This window comes from Loxodonta africana, chromosome 5, assembly GCF_030014295.1.
Source record: "Loxodonta africana isolate mLoxAfr1 chromosome 5, mLoxAfr1.hap2, whole genome shotgun sequence".
In the NCBI taxonomy this organism is placed as follows: domain Eukaryota; kingdom Metazoa; phylum Chordata; class Mammalia; order Proboscidea; family Elephantidae; genus Loxodonta; species Loxodonta africana.
This window is the reverse complement of record NC_087346.1, coordinates 102,387,365-102,405,502: the sequence shown is the minus strand read 5'-3', so window position 1 is coordinate 102,405,502 and position 18,138 is coordinate 102,387,365. Positions and strand designations below refer to the sequence as shown.

The 18,138-nt window shown below is 34.4% G+C and overlaps 1 protein-coding gene across 5 annotated transcripts in view; it reads left to right on the top strand.

Annotated features, from left to right (window-relative positions):
* The window catches only part of EXOC1 (exocyst complex component 1), a 64,102-nt gene that overhangs the window by 43,742 nt on the left and 2,222 nt on the right, over positions 1 to 18,138 (top strand). For 3 of the 5 annotated variants that reach the window (XM_023555072.2, XM_023555070.2, XM_023555073.2), the window contains 8 exons: positions 3,996 to 4,040; positions 5,349 to 5,512; positions 6,071 to 6,178; positions 7,633 to 7,709; positions 8,242 to 8,470; positions 11,904 to 12,087; positions 14,576 to 14,775; positions 17,505 to 17,699. In XM_023555072.2, coding sequence (XP_023410840.2) covers positions 3,996 to 4,040; positions 5,349 to 5,512; positions 6,071 to 6,178; positions 7,633 to 7,709; positions 8,242 to 8,470; positions 11,904 to 12,087; positions 14,576 to 14,775; positions 17,505 to 17,699 — 1,202 coding nt within the window. The remainder of the gene's footprint in view (positions 1 to 3,995; positions 4,041 to 5,348; positions 5,513 to 6,070; positions 6,179 to 7,632; positions 7,710 to 8,241; positions 8,471 to 11,903; positions 12,088 to 14,575; positions 14,776 to 17,504; positions 17,700 to 18,138) is intronic. The other 2 variants (XM_003415887.4, XM_023555071.2) reach the window with 1 other exon arrangement.

The following is an 18,138-nucleotide window of genomic DNA, read 5'->3' as shown; positions in this document are numbered from 1 at the left end:
ATCTTGGGACAGTAGGCTGTTGGAAACAGAAATGCTAACTCATCCTAAAGGTTAATTGTTCTTAAACAGCGGTGTGTTTATTTATATCCTCGTTAGTGTTTTCACTGTGGATATGTTATGCTTTTTTTGAGTAAACAGCATATTATTAATGCAGTTACATGTTTAATGTTTTCATTAAGTATATTTGTCATCACTTGTTGGTAAACCATTTTATTTTGGGAAAACTCTTCTTCAATATATGAAAAGTGGAAGTAAAAGGGAAATTTTTCTAGAATTATCTCCTGAGCAAGTCATAAATTCCAGTAGCATAATAGTTTACCAAGCCTAAGATGCGTATTAAGATAAATGACATAATAAAAATATCATTTAAGTCAAGTGTAATAATGTCTTAATGATATTGTTGCATTAACCTGTCAGGCACATAATTTTTTTGTTTTCTTATCTCTTGAGAAGTTTTAAAATTACCTTGTTAAAAAAATATTTTTAATTACCATAATATAGGTTTTAGAAGGTAGTTTTATAGTTTTAAAACAGTTAAAATTATATCTTTTATATATCTGTTAAATAATGTGGTAAGGAATAGGAGAGTGATAATTGATGGGACCAGAAAATTACAGTTTCAATTATTTTGATAGGATCAGCTGTAAGAAAAGAAAAACTAAACAATAAACAGAATTCAGAGTATTAAAAAAAAAATTGATTCATCTTAAAGATCTGACTCTATTAGGTAGGATTTTAAAGATAAATATAAATGATTTGAGAAGTTCTGAATAAGGCAGAATGTACTTTTTTTGAAGTTTCTTTTCAATGATTAAAATTAAGTGAATTTTTAATAGTTAAAATAAAAACTTGAAATTTTTGGAAGGATAACTTATCAATGAATTAAAATTGATTATAAATAAAATTTGTTTTTTAGATGCCCTGGGAATTCTGGGTCATAGATGCTGATGAGAATAGAAAGTCAGTTTGAATGTATTTGTGTAGTCAGAGAAATTCAGGGGAATGTTCCTTGTTTTGAACCACTCTTGACTAAAGTCTTTAACATCTACTTAAAAAAAAAAAAAAAAAGACTCATAGTGACCCTATAGGACAGAGTAGAACTGTCCAGCACGGTTTCCAAGACTGTAAATCTTTACGGAAGCAGACTGCCACATCTTTCTCCCATGTAGTGGCTGGTAGGCTCAAACTGCCAAACTTTTGGTTAGCAGTGAGTACTTAGCCACTGTGTCACCAGGGTTCCTATAACATCTATTTAGATCAAATAATCAAAGTAAATTAAAGCTGCCTGGTAATAATATTTTCTTTGTGACAAGTTCTTTATGTAGGTCATTATTTTTTGATTAATATATCTACTTTGATATCCTGAATTGTAGGGTTTTTCTATCAGTATTGATACTTTATTTATTTATTTATTTTTTTCTTTCTTTGTATTCTACAAATGTACTTAATGAAATGGCAGGTAAAAGAAATTTAATAATTATTTTTAAAATCATGTTTTTTTTTTTCCTACAGCTAAATAGAACATATATATGATTTTAGTCCATTTGTTGATTTTAAAATACACTTATATGATTACCCCCTCTCCTATTTAGTATTTCAAAATCTTAAAAATGGTGGGTCAAAATAATTTTTTCATTCTTTGTTTCTCTACTAAATTAAGAAATCTCACTGATTCCAAAGGAAGTCTTGAATATGTAACTGAACCCAGGGCTAGCTGGAAGATTCATTTAGTTACCTACTCTGCAATAAGCACAGTGACCAAAGACCCTATTCTCACGAAGCTTATATTCTAGTGGGGATTATTTAAAGATATTTAAAACTTTATGTTGAGTATTGTTTTGTTACTCATTGCTGGTAAATTATATGACCTGTTTGTATGAGCCCCAAATTATAATTAATGGGTGCTACCAGTACCATCACATGCATATGAGGCGATTAAAAATATCATAGCTTGGGTCAGGCACACCTTAGTCCTCAGAGTGACATCTTTGTTTTTTAACACTTCAAAGAGATCTTTTGCAGCAGATTTGCCCAATGCATTATGTCCTCTGATTTCTTAACTGCGGCTTCCATGGGCGTTGATTGTGGATCCAAGTAAATGAAATCTTTGATGGCTTCAATATTTTCCCCATTTATCATGATGTTGCTTATTGGTCCAGTTGTGAGGATTTTTGTTTTCTTTATGTCGAGGTTGAATTGATGCATTTGAATTATGGTGTTCATGAAGAATATTGAATGTATCATGAACTACCAGAAGTGCAAACAAATCTATCTTGGAAGAAGTACAGCCAGAGTGCTTCTTAGAAGCAAGGATGGCAAGACTTCGTCTCATGTGCTTTGGACATGTGTCAGGAGGTACCATTCCCTAGAGAAGGACATATCATGCTTGGCAAAGTAGAGGATCAGCAAAAAAGAGGAAGACCCTTAATGAGCTGGATTGACACAGTGGCTGCAACAGAGGGCTCAAAGATAGCAACGATTGTGAGGATGGTGCAGGACTAGGCAGAGATTAATTCTGTTGTGCATAGGATCGCTGAGTCAGAATCGACTCCATGGCACCTAACAACTTCAACAACACTAGTACGATAGGGAGCCCAGGTGGTGCAGTGGTTAAGCGCTCAGCTGCTAACTGAAAGATTGGGGGTTTGAACCCACCAGCCACTCCATGGGCGAAAGATGTGGCAGCCTGCTTCTGTGAAGATTACAACCTTGGAAACCCTATGGGGGTGGTTGTACTCTGTCCTACAGGGTCGCTATGAGTTGAAATTGACTCAACAGCATTGAGTGTTTTTTGTTTTTTTTAACTAGTATCATATACTTTATTGGCTATTAAATAAACTATGTGAAGTATTACACTTTGCTCTGGAACTGGAGAACATACCACAGTGACACCTTAAGGCCAACTGAAGGTACTGTTCAGATGGCTAGCTGGTAGCACCAGCATGATCTCTGTCACTACAACTAATGTTGAGCTTTATTGTTTCATGTTCCCTTGAGCTTCAGGTGGCCAAGGATGGGAGGATATACATGTCTCTGGTGTGACAAGTTAGTAGCTTATGCTTTGACTTTTGCCTTTAAATGTGCTTTTGTATTGTAGGAATAGTGTTAGTTGACACATTGTTCTCAGTTTTAAAAAATATTTTTAGGTTATAGTTACAGTGTTCTTTAATACTCTGCTTCATTCTGTGATTTTCTTCTTACCTTTCACATTAATTCATAATTAAGTCTAGAATGTTTCACAAGGTGATCTCTAAAATTGATCTGATAAATATATTGAGAGAAGTTTTAGAATAAGAGAAATGCCAGATGACCCTAAAAGAACTCAAATTATTTTACCTTTATTATACCCATTCCCTTAGTTTTACCCTGCTATTCGCCCATCTTCTGATGATTGGTGTAATGATAGATGCCTTTCATCCTGGGTGTTTACAAAGCTAATTTCTAAGTAATTCAGCTTGATATTTAATTTTTAAATGGCTTTAAAGCCCTGTTCACATAATTGTTTATCTGATATAGTATGAAATCATTTAGTACAGTGGAGATTCATTTCTGGAGCATTCAGGGAATATGAGACCATTGATGCATTTACTGTCTAAATGTACGACTTCATTCTAATGAATTTCTACTGTATTAAATTTATTTACTTGAACTGTATTTTCTCAAAAAACCAAAACTTCCAAATAAGTGTACTACTTTCATAAACATTAAAAAAAAAAAATTTAAATGTGTGAGGGGTCATGGTTACAAGTATAGACATTTTAGCTGAATATTTAAGTAAAAACAATACATTAAAAGACTAGTAAACTTTTTTCTCATGATTTCTTGAACAGTTGCTGGCCATCTAAACGTGTTCACACCACTCATTACTCAATGCTCATAGTTCTTTGCATGTGTCTTTTAAACTAGAGCTTAACTTCCTCTTGTGCATGGTTTGTGCAAAATGCAGTTTATTAACTTGTCTTTGTCTTTGATGCTTGCAACCTAATCCATCACAGCTACACTGCCTCGAAAAGAAAGTGCTGTCAAACAGGAAACAGAGAGTGAGTATGCTTAGTGTATTAGTAGGTATTCTCAATCCATGTTTGTTTGTTAAATGTGTAGAAATTAGTTCTTTGTCTTAAAAAAAAGTTGACACCAAAAATATTGATTGCTTTGAGTTTCCAGGTATTGGTGAAAGAAAACCAACATGATGGTAGTGGCATGGCTGTATCCAAGAAATATGTCCTAGAGTTAAAATAGTTAAATTATATGTCGGGTGGGAGAATGTCGTGTCAGAAATGTATGAAAAGGCTTAACGGTTATACTTCTATTTTCAGGCTGTGTTTAAAAACTCTTTAAAATTTTGTATAGATGTGGTCAGATTTTACACACTGAAGCCAAAGTTTGCCTTTTATTCTTCTGTTATGTCATCATAATATATGTCCTTTCTGACCATCAACAAATAATACAGGTTAACTGAGAAACATTCAAGAAGATTAAAAAATATTTTATTGATTATTTGTATTTAATTCTGAATAAAAGCATCACATCTTCTTATAAAAATTGAATCCTTTAATCCCTTGATGTATGTAGGATATGCTAGCCATCTTTTTTCCATTTTTCCTCATGGCTATGATAGATTTTTTTTTTATGATAGAGTATACCCAAATACAGATGTCCCAGACTGATATGGTTGGTGATGTATGTATTTACATTTTAGTTGTACCTTAAAGAGGTTTCCAGGGTATTTTTTCTCTTTTTTTTAGTTTGTAAAGAACTGTTAGGTAAGTAGTTCACTTATAAAGACAGAATCTCTGGCTTCAGGAATGTATTAATTTGAACCGTATGTAATTGACTTTTTGATAGGACAAGAATGATCAGTTATTGTCAGTTTCATATGGCTCAACCTAGTATATTGATTTAATGTGGAGACAAGTAATATTGGGATATGGAAGTTTTTCTTCGGAAATATAACAAAGTCGTGTTAGTTTGTGTACTAATGGGTCACTGACCTTCATCCATATTCATGTCTTTTGAATGAAAAAGAAACCCGGGTCTACTTTAGTCTCAAGGTATCACCAGGCAACTTTATCTTTATAACTGAGTGGGCTGCAAGGACTGTCTGATCTTTAAGGTCCCTTTCAGTCCTATTCTATGTATCTTTGCAATTTTCAGTTCTGTTCACAGTATGCTCAGGAATAGGACACAAATGTTAATGAAAGATAAGGACACTCTTTAACATGTCCCACCTGGTAAATAACATTACATAAAGCCCTGGAAGACCAAAACAATGGAAGATAGCTCCTAATCTGTGCTATGACTCTTTTATTCATGGAGGTCACAACTTTCAAAGTTTTCTTACATCTTAGGTCTTCATGGAAGTTCTGGGAAATTAACTGGATCTACTTCTAGTCTAAATAAACTCAGTGTTCAGAGTTCAGGGAATCGCAGATCTCAATCCTCTTCCTTGTTGGACATGGGAAACATGTCCGCCTCTGACCTTGATGTTGCCGACAGAACCAAATTTGATAAGGTAAAGTAAAAGAACAAATAAATACTTAAACATTAATACTAGTTTTCTAATAGCAGTTTGTTACTACTTAAAATGTGTTCAAAGATGTGGGCTCTGTTGGCTTTCTTAAACATTAACTTTCTAGTTCTGAATCTGAAAAAGAATACTAGTAAAATGGCAACTAAAATGTGAATTACCAATTAAGTAACAAAATATTTACTAAAGTTTATTTGTTGCCATTCATAAAGTGCCTGCATCTAAAATGTAAGTTCTTTGAGCATTTACAAAGAGGAAATAACAGATTTTGTGAAGCTAATTCTTCTTTGCATTGCCTAAAATAAGTTTAAAAAGCTTATCTTTGTAGTCCTCTTTCCAGATTTAAAGTGAATAACAGTGAGTTTTATTTTAGGTATGTTCATGGCCTTGTTCTACCTCATTAATACCTCATTTCCTTGCCAATTAGCCAGTGTTAGAAGAGTTTGTAATTCTATTGAGATTGAAAAGTGAATAAAATGTAGAATGTCATTTTAAGCATTTAGCGCAGTTCTTTCATTATAGGATCATTTTGGTTTTCTTTAGATATTTGAACAGGTACTGAGTGAACTGGAGCCGCTGTGTCTGGCAGAACAGGACTTCATAAGTAAATTTTTCAAACTGCAGCAACATCAGAGTATGCCTGGAACTATGGTATGTTTCACATTTATTTTTGCCAGTATTATAATTGGAAACCCTGGTGGCGTAGTGGTTAAGTGCTGGCAGTTCAAATCCGCCAGGCGGTCCTTGGAAACTCTATGGGGCAGTTCTACTCTGTCCTATAGGGTCGCTATGAGTCAGAATTGACTCGACGGCAGTGGGTTTAGTGGGTTTTTTAGTATTATGATTAATATATATGGTCACAATTTCAATATCCGAACAGAAAAAGAAGGAGTTTACAATATAAGGATTTTTAAAAGGGTTTTTGTCATACCACAAGAGAATGAAAGCAATGATAGTTGGAGTTTGGAGTTCTAATTTAATATTCTAGAATGTTTTAAGCCTAAACTTTTTTTTTAGTGGGGGGAAGGGAGTTAAGAAATAATACATTAAAAAACTAGTAAAGTTTTTTCTCTCATATGATTACTCATGTAAGTAGCTGACCAACTAAACACGTTTATACCTCTTATTTCATAATATTCACGGTTCATTGCATACATCTTTTAAACCAGAGCTTAACTTCCTCTTGTGCATGATTTGTCCAGAAAATCGCTATTTAAATAACAATTTTCACACTTTAGTAGTTACCAAGAAACATTATAATTAAAAAAAAATGATGTTTAAGTGCATACCCCATGGTCTAGCAAAAAACCGGAATCTAGTGAAACTCAGAAGGTGTGAACCTTTGTTCTGGCTTTTTCACTATCTAGTTATGGGACTTTTAGGCCAATTATTTAATTCCCAGGTTTTCTCATCTGAAAAATGGATGGAATAATACCTGTTCCTTATGCCTCCCAGCTAGCATAAGAGAGTAAATTAAGAGATTTGCCAGAATATTCTGAAAAACTTAAAAGCATAATACAAATAGAGTGATTTTTAAATTAAGATCATCTCAAAAAATTATGCCTCAGGGAACAAACATTTAAGTCATAAAGCAAACGAGAAATTAATTGAAATTGCAAATAATTGGAGTTTGTTGTTACGGTTGTAGACTTTGTTTACTTATTGGCCTCTAAGAATTTTTTAGAGCATTTTTTTTTTTAATCCTGAAGTTCTGTTAGAATGATTGATGAGATTTCCTTCATTTTTTATTCTCTCCCGAAAGTTGATACTAGATATTTTCTATATTTTGCTGAGCTGCCCACCCCTTCCTGCCCCACCTGAGCCTCCTGCACCTTTATGTGTCTCCCTCCCTCCTGTCTCCTTCCTCTCACCTGCACACATACACAACTTCTCACTCCACAGTAATTCTTGGCTAGCATTTAAGAACAAAACATTTCATGAACATTCTTAAAGAACATAATTATATAGCTTCATCAGTAATACTACCTTTAAAAATCATTATTTTTCATAATGTATTCTCTCCTAGGAATTTTAAGACTGAGCAGGCTTTTGCTTTATAAACTAGTCAAACTGTTGGTCTTTTATTACCTGAATAATTTTTACAGACTGAAGCAGAAGACCTGGACGGAGGACCATTTTCACGGCAATATAATTCTGGCACACCACTGCCTGTTTCCTCTGAGTATGTGTTGGTTATTATCTACTGTTTACTATGGGGGAAATAATTTAAGTTGGACATGGAGGGGTGCTGCTCATTTAGGGGTCTGGATGACTTTCTAACCTGACAGCACTCAGAGCACCAAGGCACACATCCATGGTCTTATTAAACATTTTACTTACAGTGTTTAGATAAGGAGATAAAATGGTCTTTGGCTTTTCTTTGCTTCAGGAATCACAAAAAATGCAATCAGTTGTGATGTTTGCTGGTAGACAGTAGCCTTTGAATTGCAGTGTGTTTCTCAGAAATCAGAATGCACATCTCAGGACCCAGCTTTACAAATGCTATAAAGTTATTTTGAATGGCAAAACTGAATTTCAAAAAAAAATGCTTATATTGAGAACTGTTGTTGAGTGATTAGTTCATCATATTTGGAATTTTTTAGTTTGAAATCTAAAATGTTACTCATTTTGTGTGTACCAAGTGGATTAAAATTAAAGATGAATTCACCTGAAGCTTATAATAACCTTCTATATTTTATATGATTTCTGAACAGGAAAGATATGATCCGCCAAATGATGATTAAAATATTTCGTTGCATTGAGCCAGAACTAAACAACCTAATTGCATTAGGAGACAAAATTGATAGCTTTAACTCCCTTTATATGCTGGTCAAAATGAGTCATCATGTATGGACTGCACAAAACGTGGACCCTGCTTCCTTTCTAAGTACTACATTGGGAAATGTTTTGGTGACTGTCAAAAGGAACTTTGACAAATGCATTGTAAGTTTTTAAAAATAACTTAGAATTCGAATTAATATTTAAAAAAAAAAAATAGGTAAATGTATTAAATAAAGAGATCTCCAGCTATCTTTTGGGAGACCTGCTCTTCATGTCCCCTTAAAACAGTGAAGCAGGGTGTTGGCTGCAAGATCACTGAGCAGAGCTAGTTTCCCTTCTACACTGTGAATCGGCAGATTCTGGGATAGGTGGCTTGGCAGAGGAGCTGCTTAGAGATCCACTGGGTCGTTTACCCACACTTTGGTTTACTGATCAGTGACCAGTGATTTAATGAAACAACTGAAACTATCACTTGGATTTATTGTAGTTATTCTTTTAATATATTCCAATAAAAAAATTAATAATTGGATTATTTTAATTATTTTGGCAATTTCAGTTAATTATTTAACTAATAACTTTGATAATTGTATTGCTTTATTTTAAGACTCAATTGTTCTTAAAAGAGCTTCCAACAATCATTTTCCCTGATCTAATAGAAAAAGAAGTCACTAACAATTCGTTATTGTCTGTTAGCTTTTGGTAAGGTCTGTAGGCATAAGTTGAGCTGGGCCAGGTCCTAAGAAAATGTTTCATTTTATCTGTTACTTAGTATGTAAAAGAGAATATGTATCTTTTGAATGTTTCTGCTCTTAGAAGTGAAAACATAATGAAATCACTAAAATCTCTAGATAACCTCTACGTTGTATTCAGCTCTTACGTATCCATAGGGTAATGGGAGGTAAAAAATTAAGAGCAATTAAAATCCATGTAATTCTTTATACTTTTTGAAAAATAGTATTTATTGGGTTTTTGAATGTGTAAAAGCAATCTGTGTCCATTGTAGAAACTTAATGTCACCTTAATAGGTTTGTTAGTCCTCCTTCCCTACGGAAGTATTTTACGTGGTATTTGAAATACTGTGAAAATTTGATCATTTCAAGTTTTTTCCTGTTTTCCCCTCACTTCTTCAGAGGTGGTAGTCACCTAGAAGATGTAACTGCAGGCAAATAGCCAAAAGGAAAGGAAGAGCTACCAAAGGCTAAGATAATGAGTCCAATGTGACATAGATGGAACTACACATTTCTAGAATATAAAGGCCTAATTGATTTTACCAGTAAAATAAAACTTTGTATAATACCTCTCCGCCCAGTAGGACACCATTGTTAAAAGCAAAGGATATGGTGTCAGGTAGATGTAGACATGGGCTCAAATGAAGCGCTTAGCACATTGCCTGGCACAGAATAATGGCTTAATAACTGATAGCTAGTAATGGTGGTGGTGGTAATAATAGTAGTAATTAATATAGTTCATTAAAGAATGTTAATCTAGGAAAAGGAATAAATTCACATTTTCTCCTAAATTGCATATATTTCTAAAGGACTTAACCTGTAGCCACTAAAGAGAAGGATGATTCCTTCTGCCACCAATCATCCCTCTCTGTCTCTTACTTTAACTCAGGTCTTCTCACAGTGTCTACTAGATCGTATGTGCTCAGTAAGTGTTAAATGTTTTAGTGTTTAGGACAAGAGCGGGGCCTGGGGCATGAGAAAGTTCAAAAGTTAATGGGTTAGCTGACAGAGACTGGAGAAACCCCAAAAGTATGGCTCCCAGACACCCTTTTAACTCAGTACTGAAGTTACTCCTGAGGTTCACCGTTCAGGTCTGTAGGGCCAACAATAACACGTGAGGAACGTGCTTCATAGTTCAATCACATATATGAGACTAATGGGCACAACCAGCCCAAAAGCAAAGACGAGAAGGCAGGAAGGAACAGGAAAACTGGGCAAATGGAAACAGGGAACTGGGGTAGAGAAGAGGAGACTGTTGACACATCTGGGGTTGGCAACCAGTGTCAAAAAACAATTTGTGTATTAACTGCTTAATGAGAAACTAATTTGCTCTATAAACTTTCACCTAAAGCACAATAAAAAAAAAAAGTATGGGTCTGTGTAGTGAGCAAAAAGCATGAATGTCACATTGTTACAGAAAATGGAACAGATAGCATTTGAATTTAGCAGTTTCATCTGGTGTCTAAGCTCAGCATTATCTATTCGGTAAAGAACCGAGTGAAGAAAGCTAATCATACCTGAACTAGAGCTCAGGTTCAAAATTAACATACACGTTAAATGCTACCAAGCTCGACCCTCCGGTCTAGTACATTCCTTACCTGTGTGGAGTTTGCTTTTCAAGATCCCTCATACTGTAGTGACATAGATTTGCCCCCTTAAGCTTTTGTAAATGGTATGATTTGGTTAAAGCACATGGACAGAGCATGGTAGCATCTAGGTTGTGTCTTAAATAGTCTTAACTATACTCCTGTGTCCTTCTGGTGATAGTACTACAAGTGGGCTACTAGCTGGAAACCCTGGTGGCGTAGTGGTTAAGAGCTACAGCTGCTAATTAAAGAGTCAGCAGTTTGAATCCACCAGGCGCTCCTTGAAAACTCTATGGGGCAGTTCTACTCTGTCCTGTAGGGTCGCTATGAGTAGGAATTGACTCGACGGCACTGGATTTTTTGGTCAATTAAGAGAATTTTGGATGTCTCTGTCACAGAATGATTTCACTGATGACTCTTTTCTTAAATGAATACATTCTTTCTACCCCACCAATGACAGAGCCAGAGAAGGCAACTGTCATTTAGAACATTTCCTATTAATGTTGAATTATATTCAGATTATAATCTGTATCCTGTGCGTTTAAATGCCACACAGAACTCTAGACCCCCTTAGTACACAAAACCACAATTGATTCATAACTGAGTGGATCTTTTTGAACTTAGATGTCTAGATTCTGTCTATATAAGCATCCCTTTTGTACTTTGCCACCATTATGTACAAGCACTTTGATGTGAACTAATTCTTGACTAATAAACATACAGAAAACCATATATAAATGCAAATTCATAATAGAAATACTGACCCTCCCTTCCCCCTCCGAAACAAACAAAAAAACAATTTGTCTATCCAAACAAATTTTAGACTGATGAAAATAGAAAATGTCTATGGTTCTCAAACTTGGCCACATAGTCACTAACTAGAAATAACCTGGAGAGATCCTGTGTGTTCTCTGGTTTGCTCTGACCTGAAATGGGTAGTCGCCTTGGACTTTTCTTTGATGAGTGATAGAAAGGTTTATTAGTTGTTTTTACTTTGAACAGAGATTTGAGGCTTATAAGCCTTGATTGCATTTTGTTTTACAGAGTTTGGGCTTTTTCTTTGATTTTTTGATTCTTAGATGAAACATTTTTATGTATTTTTAAGTCTATAAAAGTAGTTTTTCTTAATTAGCCCTGTTGTGATTCGTCTTCAATTAGTAAGCGTCCAAAATGTTCTAGGTTCTGAATTATGTCCTGCCCCTATGATATATGCAGTTATTATAACATGTAGCTTCTAAGTTGCTTAGCTGTCTCTCTCCCTTGCTTTTTGCCTAACTTTAGAGTAACCAAATAAGGCAGATGGAAGAAGTAAAGATCTCAAAGAAGAGTAAAGTAGGAATTCTTCCATTCGTTGCTGAATTTGAGGAATTTGCTGGACTTGCAGAATCAATCTTTAAAAATGCTGAGCGCCGTGGAGATCTAGATAAAGCGTACACCAAACTTATCAGAGGAGTGTTTGTCAATGGTATGCTTTTGTTGTATACTAAGGAATTTTTTGGGTTGATTGTTTTCATTATTTCTGGTCACTTGGAAACTGGGGATAGAGATGTTTGTTAATTCTATATTCTACAGTCTTTGTTTTTTAGGTTTTCTGAAATTAAATTAAACTTGGAAAATAAGTAGTAAATGCAACCTTTTCATAATCATAAAGAACCACTTTTAAGTCTTAGCACTATGTAAAATTGAAAGTCATATTATTAATACAAAAAAATGGACCTCCCAGATTACATTTGCGTTTAACAAGAGACTTCTGGGCACAATGTGCAGTGGTGTCTGTGTAACTCTAAGCAAATCAGCTCACCTTTTCAGCCCTCAGTTTTCATATCTGTTACATGAGGGCGTAAATTAGATGGCTTCTTTAGTCTTTTTTAGACTTTATTTAGATTTTAAAATACTTTTTTTTTTTTTTTTTTGTCATTCACTCTCTTCCTATGTCATATCCCACTATTTAGTTACAGAAACAGTTTGGGCATGTCCTTTAATTTGAAATAAGCAACCTGATTGCACATATTCAGAAATTTTAAAAGCTAAACAATTGACAGTGAGTGGAATTGTCTCACTGTAACATACTTTCAGTCGAAGCAAGTCTAGGGAAAAGATAGATAAATGTCATAATTGATTATGTGCTTGACTTTTTTTATTCAAAGTAGCTTTACTTTATCTGATTGTACAGTAATATATGCTCACTAAAAAAAAAAAATAACCAAACCCATTGCTGTCCAGTTGATTATGACTCATAGCGACCCTGTAGGACAGAGGATTTGAACTGCCGACCTTTTGGTTAAGCAGCCAAGCCTTAACTACTGCACCACCAGGGCTCCATATGCTCACAAAATCAGAAAATAGGTTTTAAAAAAATCAAGAAAAAAATTAAGATCACCTATAATCTCATTGTACAGAGATAACATTTTTATCCTTCCATACTTCTCAATATATGCCCCTCTCCCTCTCCCATTGTGATTAATATATTGATAGAAAAATATACAGCATGTGTGTGTGTTTGTGTTCTTTAATATAAAAATTTTATCATACCTTATATATGGTTTTGGAACATGCTGGGCTGTATAATCCTGGTGTCTTCCCTTGTCAATAAATGCAGATAATCGTAGTCATTTTTAATGATTTATAGTATTCCATGTATCATTTTTTTAATGTATCATTATTTATTTACCAAATCTGCTATCAATACACATTTAATTTGTTTCTAGTTTCCTGTATATGTCTTTGCCTACTTGTCTGATAATTTCCTTAGGGAAAATTACTAAAAATGGAATTACTGGGTCAAAGGATTTGTGTGTTTCTCAAGGCTTTTGCCAGATTGCCATTCAGAAAGGTTATACCGGTTTAGTGCCAAGAGCAGTCAGTAAAGGTTTCCATCCCACACACACCAATGCTAGATATTCCTGGGTATTATCAATGTTTTTATTCTTTGACATCCTAATAGGCTATATAGTATATCATCATTTTGAAACATTTACATTTCCTTGGTTACTAGAGTGAACATTTTATTGACCAGTTGTATTTCCTCTTTTGCTAATTTCCATTCATATCCTTTGCCCATTTCTCCCCTACTGATGTGTTGATCTTTATCTCTGAGTTTTTTTTATATAAAAAGGTTGTTGACCCTTTATCACTAGTGTTCCACAAAGATATGTTTCCAGTTTGCCTTTAATTTTGTTTATGGTGTCTTTCTGTATAAGAGTTTTCAAAATTTATGTCAGATTTACCCACCTTTCCTTTTATGGCTTTTTCTAAGTTTTAGGCCATGCTTAGAAAGGCCACACTATCACAAAATAACTTTTTAAATTATCTGTAATTTCTTTAGTAGTTACGATTTTATTCGCTTATTTATTTGTTTGGCGTCCCTGGGTGGTACAAAGAGTTAACGTGCTTGGCTGCTAATGGAAAAATTGGAGGTTTGAGTCCACCCAGAGGTGTCTTAGAAGAAAGGCCTGACAGTCAACTTCCCAGAAAATCAGCCATTGAAACCCTGTGGAGCACAGTTCTGTTCTGACACACGTGGTGTTGCCATGAGCCAGAATGGACTCCGTGGCAACTGAGGGTTGTTGTTGTTGTTGTTGTTCATTACATTTTAAATTCTTAAGCAATTTAGAATTTGGTTTGCTAAAAGACATAAAATAAGAATCTCAGTTGAGTGTATTCAGAAGGGCCAGCTAGTTGTCCTAATATATTTGAATAATACATCATTTCCCCCACTGATTTGAAATGCCACCTTTATCACATAATACATTTCCATATATATATGAGGCTATTCTTTATTAGGCTTAGGTGAATGTGAAGAATTCTCCAGTACAGTATATTTTATTAATGTCCAGAAATATGCTTAATTCTTAAACTTACAAATGGAAAAAAAAAAATCTATCATATAAATAATTTATACCTAAATGTAGCCATATCAGAGATGTTACATTTTTTTCCTGTTTTTATTTTAGTGGAGAAAGTAGCAAATGAAAGCCAGAAAACCCCCAGGGATGTTGTTATGATGGAAAACTTTCACCATATTTTTGCAACTCTTTCTCGTTTGAAAATCTCATGTCTAGAAGCTGAAAAAAAAGAAGCCAAACAAAAATACACAGACCACCTTCAGTCTTATGTCATTTACTCTTTAGGACAGCCACTTGAAAAACTGAACGTAAGTATATTTTCAATGAGTTTGTTTTTCCTGGTTCAAAATACATCTGTTTACATATGAATAACACTGCAAACGTTTATCTTAAATCTGCTCATATATTGGTACAGGGGGATATGGGAGAAGGGATTCAGCTATTGAAGCTGCTAGTGTGCCAGACACTGCTAGATTCTTTATATACATTATTTCTTTTAATTCCTATAAACAATGGTGGGAGGAAAGATGGTGTTCCCATGTTATAAATGAAGAAACAGAAAGTAAATAAACTTGCTTGAAGTTATAGTAGCTTGTAAATAGCAAAACTGGGATATGAACCTAAATTAGGCTTTTTTAAAATTATATCAGACCCGAAAAAAAAAATTTTTTTTTTTTCTTACCTATTTCTTATATCGTGAGTGGTCAACCTTTATCTGTAGGCCAGGTAAAGTTTTCAAAAATGTTGTCAAGAGGAAACCAAAAATTGCTTTGTTTGTTGCCATTTCCTCTTTTTTTTCCCCCGGAGAGTCATTTCCTGGGGCAAGTCTGATAATTAAAATTAAGAAAGGGCGACTTCAGAGAACTTAACATAACGAAAGCGTAAAGGGACCATTCTAACTTTGCCCAAAATATGGCTAGTCATCTTTCTTAAATTTTTAACTTGAAATTAGAGTCAAATAAAGAATATGTATCTGTTATCAACAGTTCAAAGAAATAATTAAAAGACAGCCAGTCAAATGTAGAACCAATTCTTATTCCTTTGATAAGATAAATGGCCTGCCTCAAACCTAAAGCCTATATGGTACTTGACTATAACATGAGAAGTATTTCCTCATAAATCAAAAACATTATTAGATCCTTTATTATCTAACATTCTTACAGAAGCTCTGATGAGTGTAATAAGACATGAAACATAAATAAGAGCTACAGAAAGAAGAGTCAAGATTATCATTACCTGTATATATGTTGAAATTATTGTTCTCCAATAAAGTGGCAGGATTCAAAATAAATATGTAAAAGCCAGTCTCCTGTATGTCAGTAATGACCAGTTAGAAGCTTATGTAAAAACAAAAGCACCAGGAACTAACCTACTGAAAAAATAATAATTTAATGAAAAATAAATAATAATTGGTAAGAAAATTCTACAGAAAATTAATGAGAAGGAATTGGGCTTAGCCAAGCCCAAGCCCCTTGCCATCAAGTCAATTCCAACTCATAGCGACCCTATAGGACAGAGTAGAACTGCCCCGTAGGGTTTCCAGGGAGCAGCTGGTGGGTTCGAACTGCCGACCTTTTGGTTAGCAGCTGAGCTCACGACCACTGTACCACCAGGGCTCCAGGAATTGGGCTTAGCAGTGCTAAATTCTATTGTATAGTATGCAGGTATAGGCATATCAATCAATAAAGCTGTTTTAAGTAATTTTCAAATAGATGCCACTGTATACGTAAGAATTTAATACAGGATAAAGAAACCTTCACAAATGAGTAGCAAATGGCTGGGTTAACACGGTAAGTGGTTTTAGAAAAATTGCTTGGGGAAAAGGAGGGTAGAAAATTAAAGGACTGCATATTAAAGATGAAAAACATTAAAAAGCTAGAAGAAAATGAGTTAATAGGTGATCTCTAAAAGGGATATTGTTGTTGTTAGTTGCTGTCGAGTCGATGCTAACTCATGGCGACCCCATGCATGTAGCGTAGAACTACTCCAGGTGGTTTTCAAGACTGTGACCTCCCAGAAGCAGATTGCCGGGCCTTACTTTGGAGGCACCTCTGAGTGGGATTGAACTGCCAACCTTTCAGTTAGTAGTTCAGTGGTTAACCATTGTGAGACCCAGGGCCCCCCAAGGGTCAGAAGCATATAAATCTTGAAAGCAATAGAAAGTAAAGGGATGTTTTATTTACATAAAAATTTTAACTTCTCCATATTAAGAAAAATATACCTAAAAAACAACTTGAGTATTTGTAACAATACAACAATCAGTATATTTAATATAAAAGATCTCTTTAATCCTTAAAATCAGTAAGAAAAGCACAAAGACCCCAATGTATATAAATGGGCAAGGATTCTGAATCACTACTAAATCTATGAAAACATGTTAACTTCATTTATAATCAAAGAATTGTGAAATAAAACAAACTTTTTTCACTTGTCAAAATGGCAAGGGTTGTTTGCTGATGATGGTATGGGTAAGGTAGCGTTCTCATACACCACTGATAGAATTATAAGTCCATGACACTTTCCTGGGAAGCAATATGTATATGTGAAGGATCTTCAGAATACTTGAAGTTATTTATACTCCTCAACTGAGTAATTATAGTCCTAGAAATTTTGCTAGAATGTAATCACAATGTGGGTCAATACTTAACGTCCAAAAGGTGTTTATGATTACTGTACTTAAAAATGTAAAAGTATTAAATATTCTATACTATACTCGCAGGGTGGGATATTTTGTAGCAATTTAAATTTATACTTAGGAAAAAATACATTAAATGGAAAAATGCAGGATACAAAATTACAGTCTCATCTGTGTACTCATACATCAAAAGACTAGAGAAACTCTAAAATGTTAACAGTGGTTATCTCTGAGTGGTGTGATAATAAGTGGTTGTTATTCTCTTCTTTATATTTTCATACATACATTGCCCAGTTTTTATACAGTGAATATGTGCTATTTTATAACCAGATTTTTTTTTTTTTTAATTTAAGTGGTTGTAAGAGCAGTTTTTAGCCATTATTTCTTTTCATTTCCTTGAAGCATTTCTTTGAAGGTGTTGAAGCTCGTGTAGCGCAAGGTATAAGAGAAGAGGAAGTAAGCTACCAACTTGCATTTAACAAACAAGAACTTCGTAAAGTTATTAAAGAGTATCCTGGAAAGGAAGTGAAAAAAGGTCTAGATAACCTCTACAAGAAGGTTGATAAACATTTGTGTGAAGAGGAGAACTTACTTCAGGTATGCTTAGTTCTTTTTCATTATATGAAGTATTATACAGCCATTAAAATTAAAATTTAGGAAAACCTTGAAGACCCTTGCGTGTATTTTCTCCAAAATATTCTCCTAGAAATGCCACAGGTTTTCTAACTTGAGTGTAGGAGAGAAGTTCCATAAATTACAGAGTAGAGTCATGAATTGTAAGGAAGAAAGAAATAATATTTCCATAAGTTTACATGGCTGTTTTCTGCTCCTCTTGTATTTTCATTGTGGTGAGATTTTTGGTGTTTGGTCGTCCAGATTTTAGGGAGAGTAAACAGTACATAGTACAGTACGTATTGTAGAGTGGTTCTGAGCATGGGAGTCGCTGTTAGGATGGCTTCATAATCTAGACGGAGAAACCGGCATGGCTTTGGGACAGTTACTTCATCTCCTTGAGGCCCAATCTCCTTATTTGAAA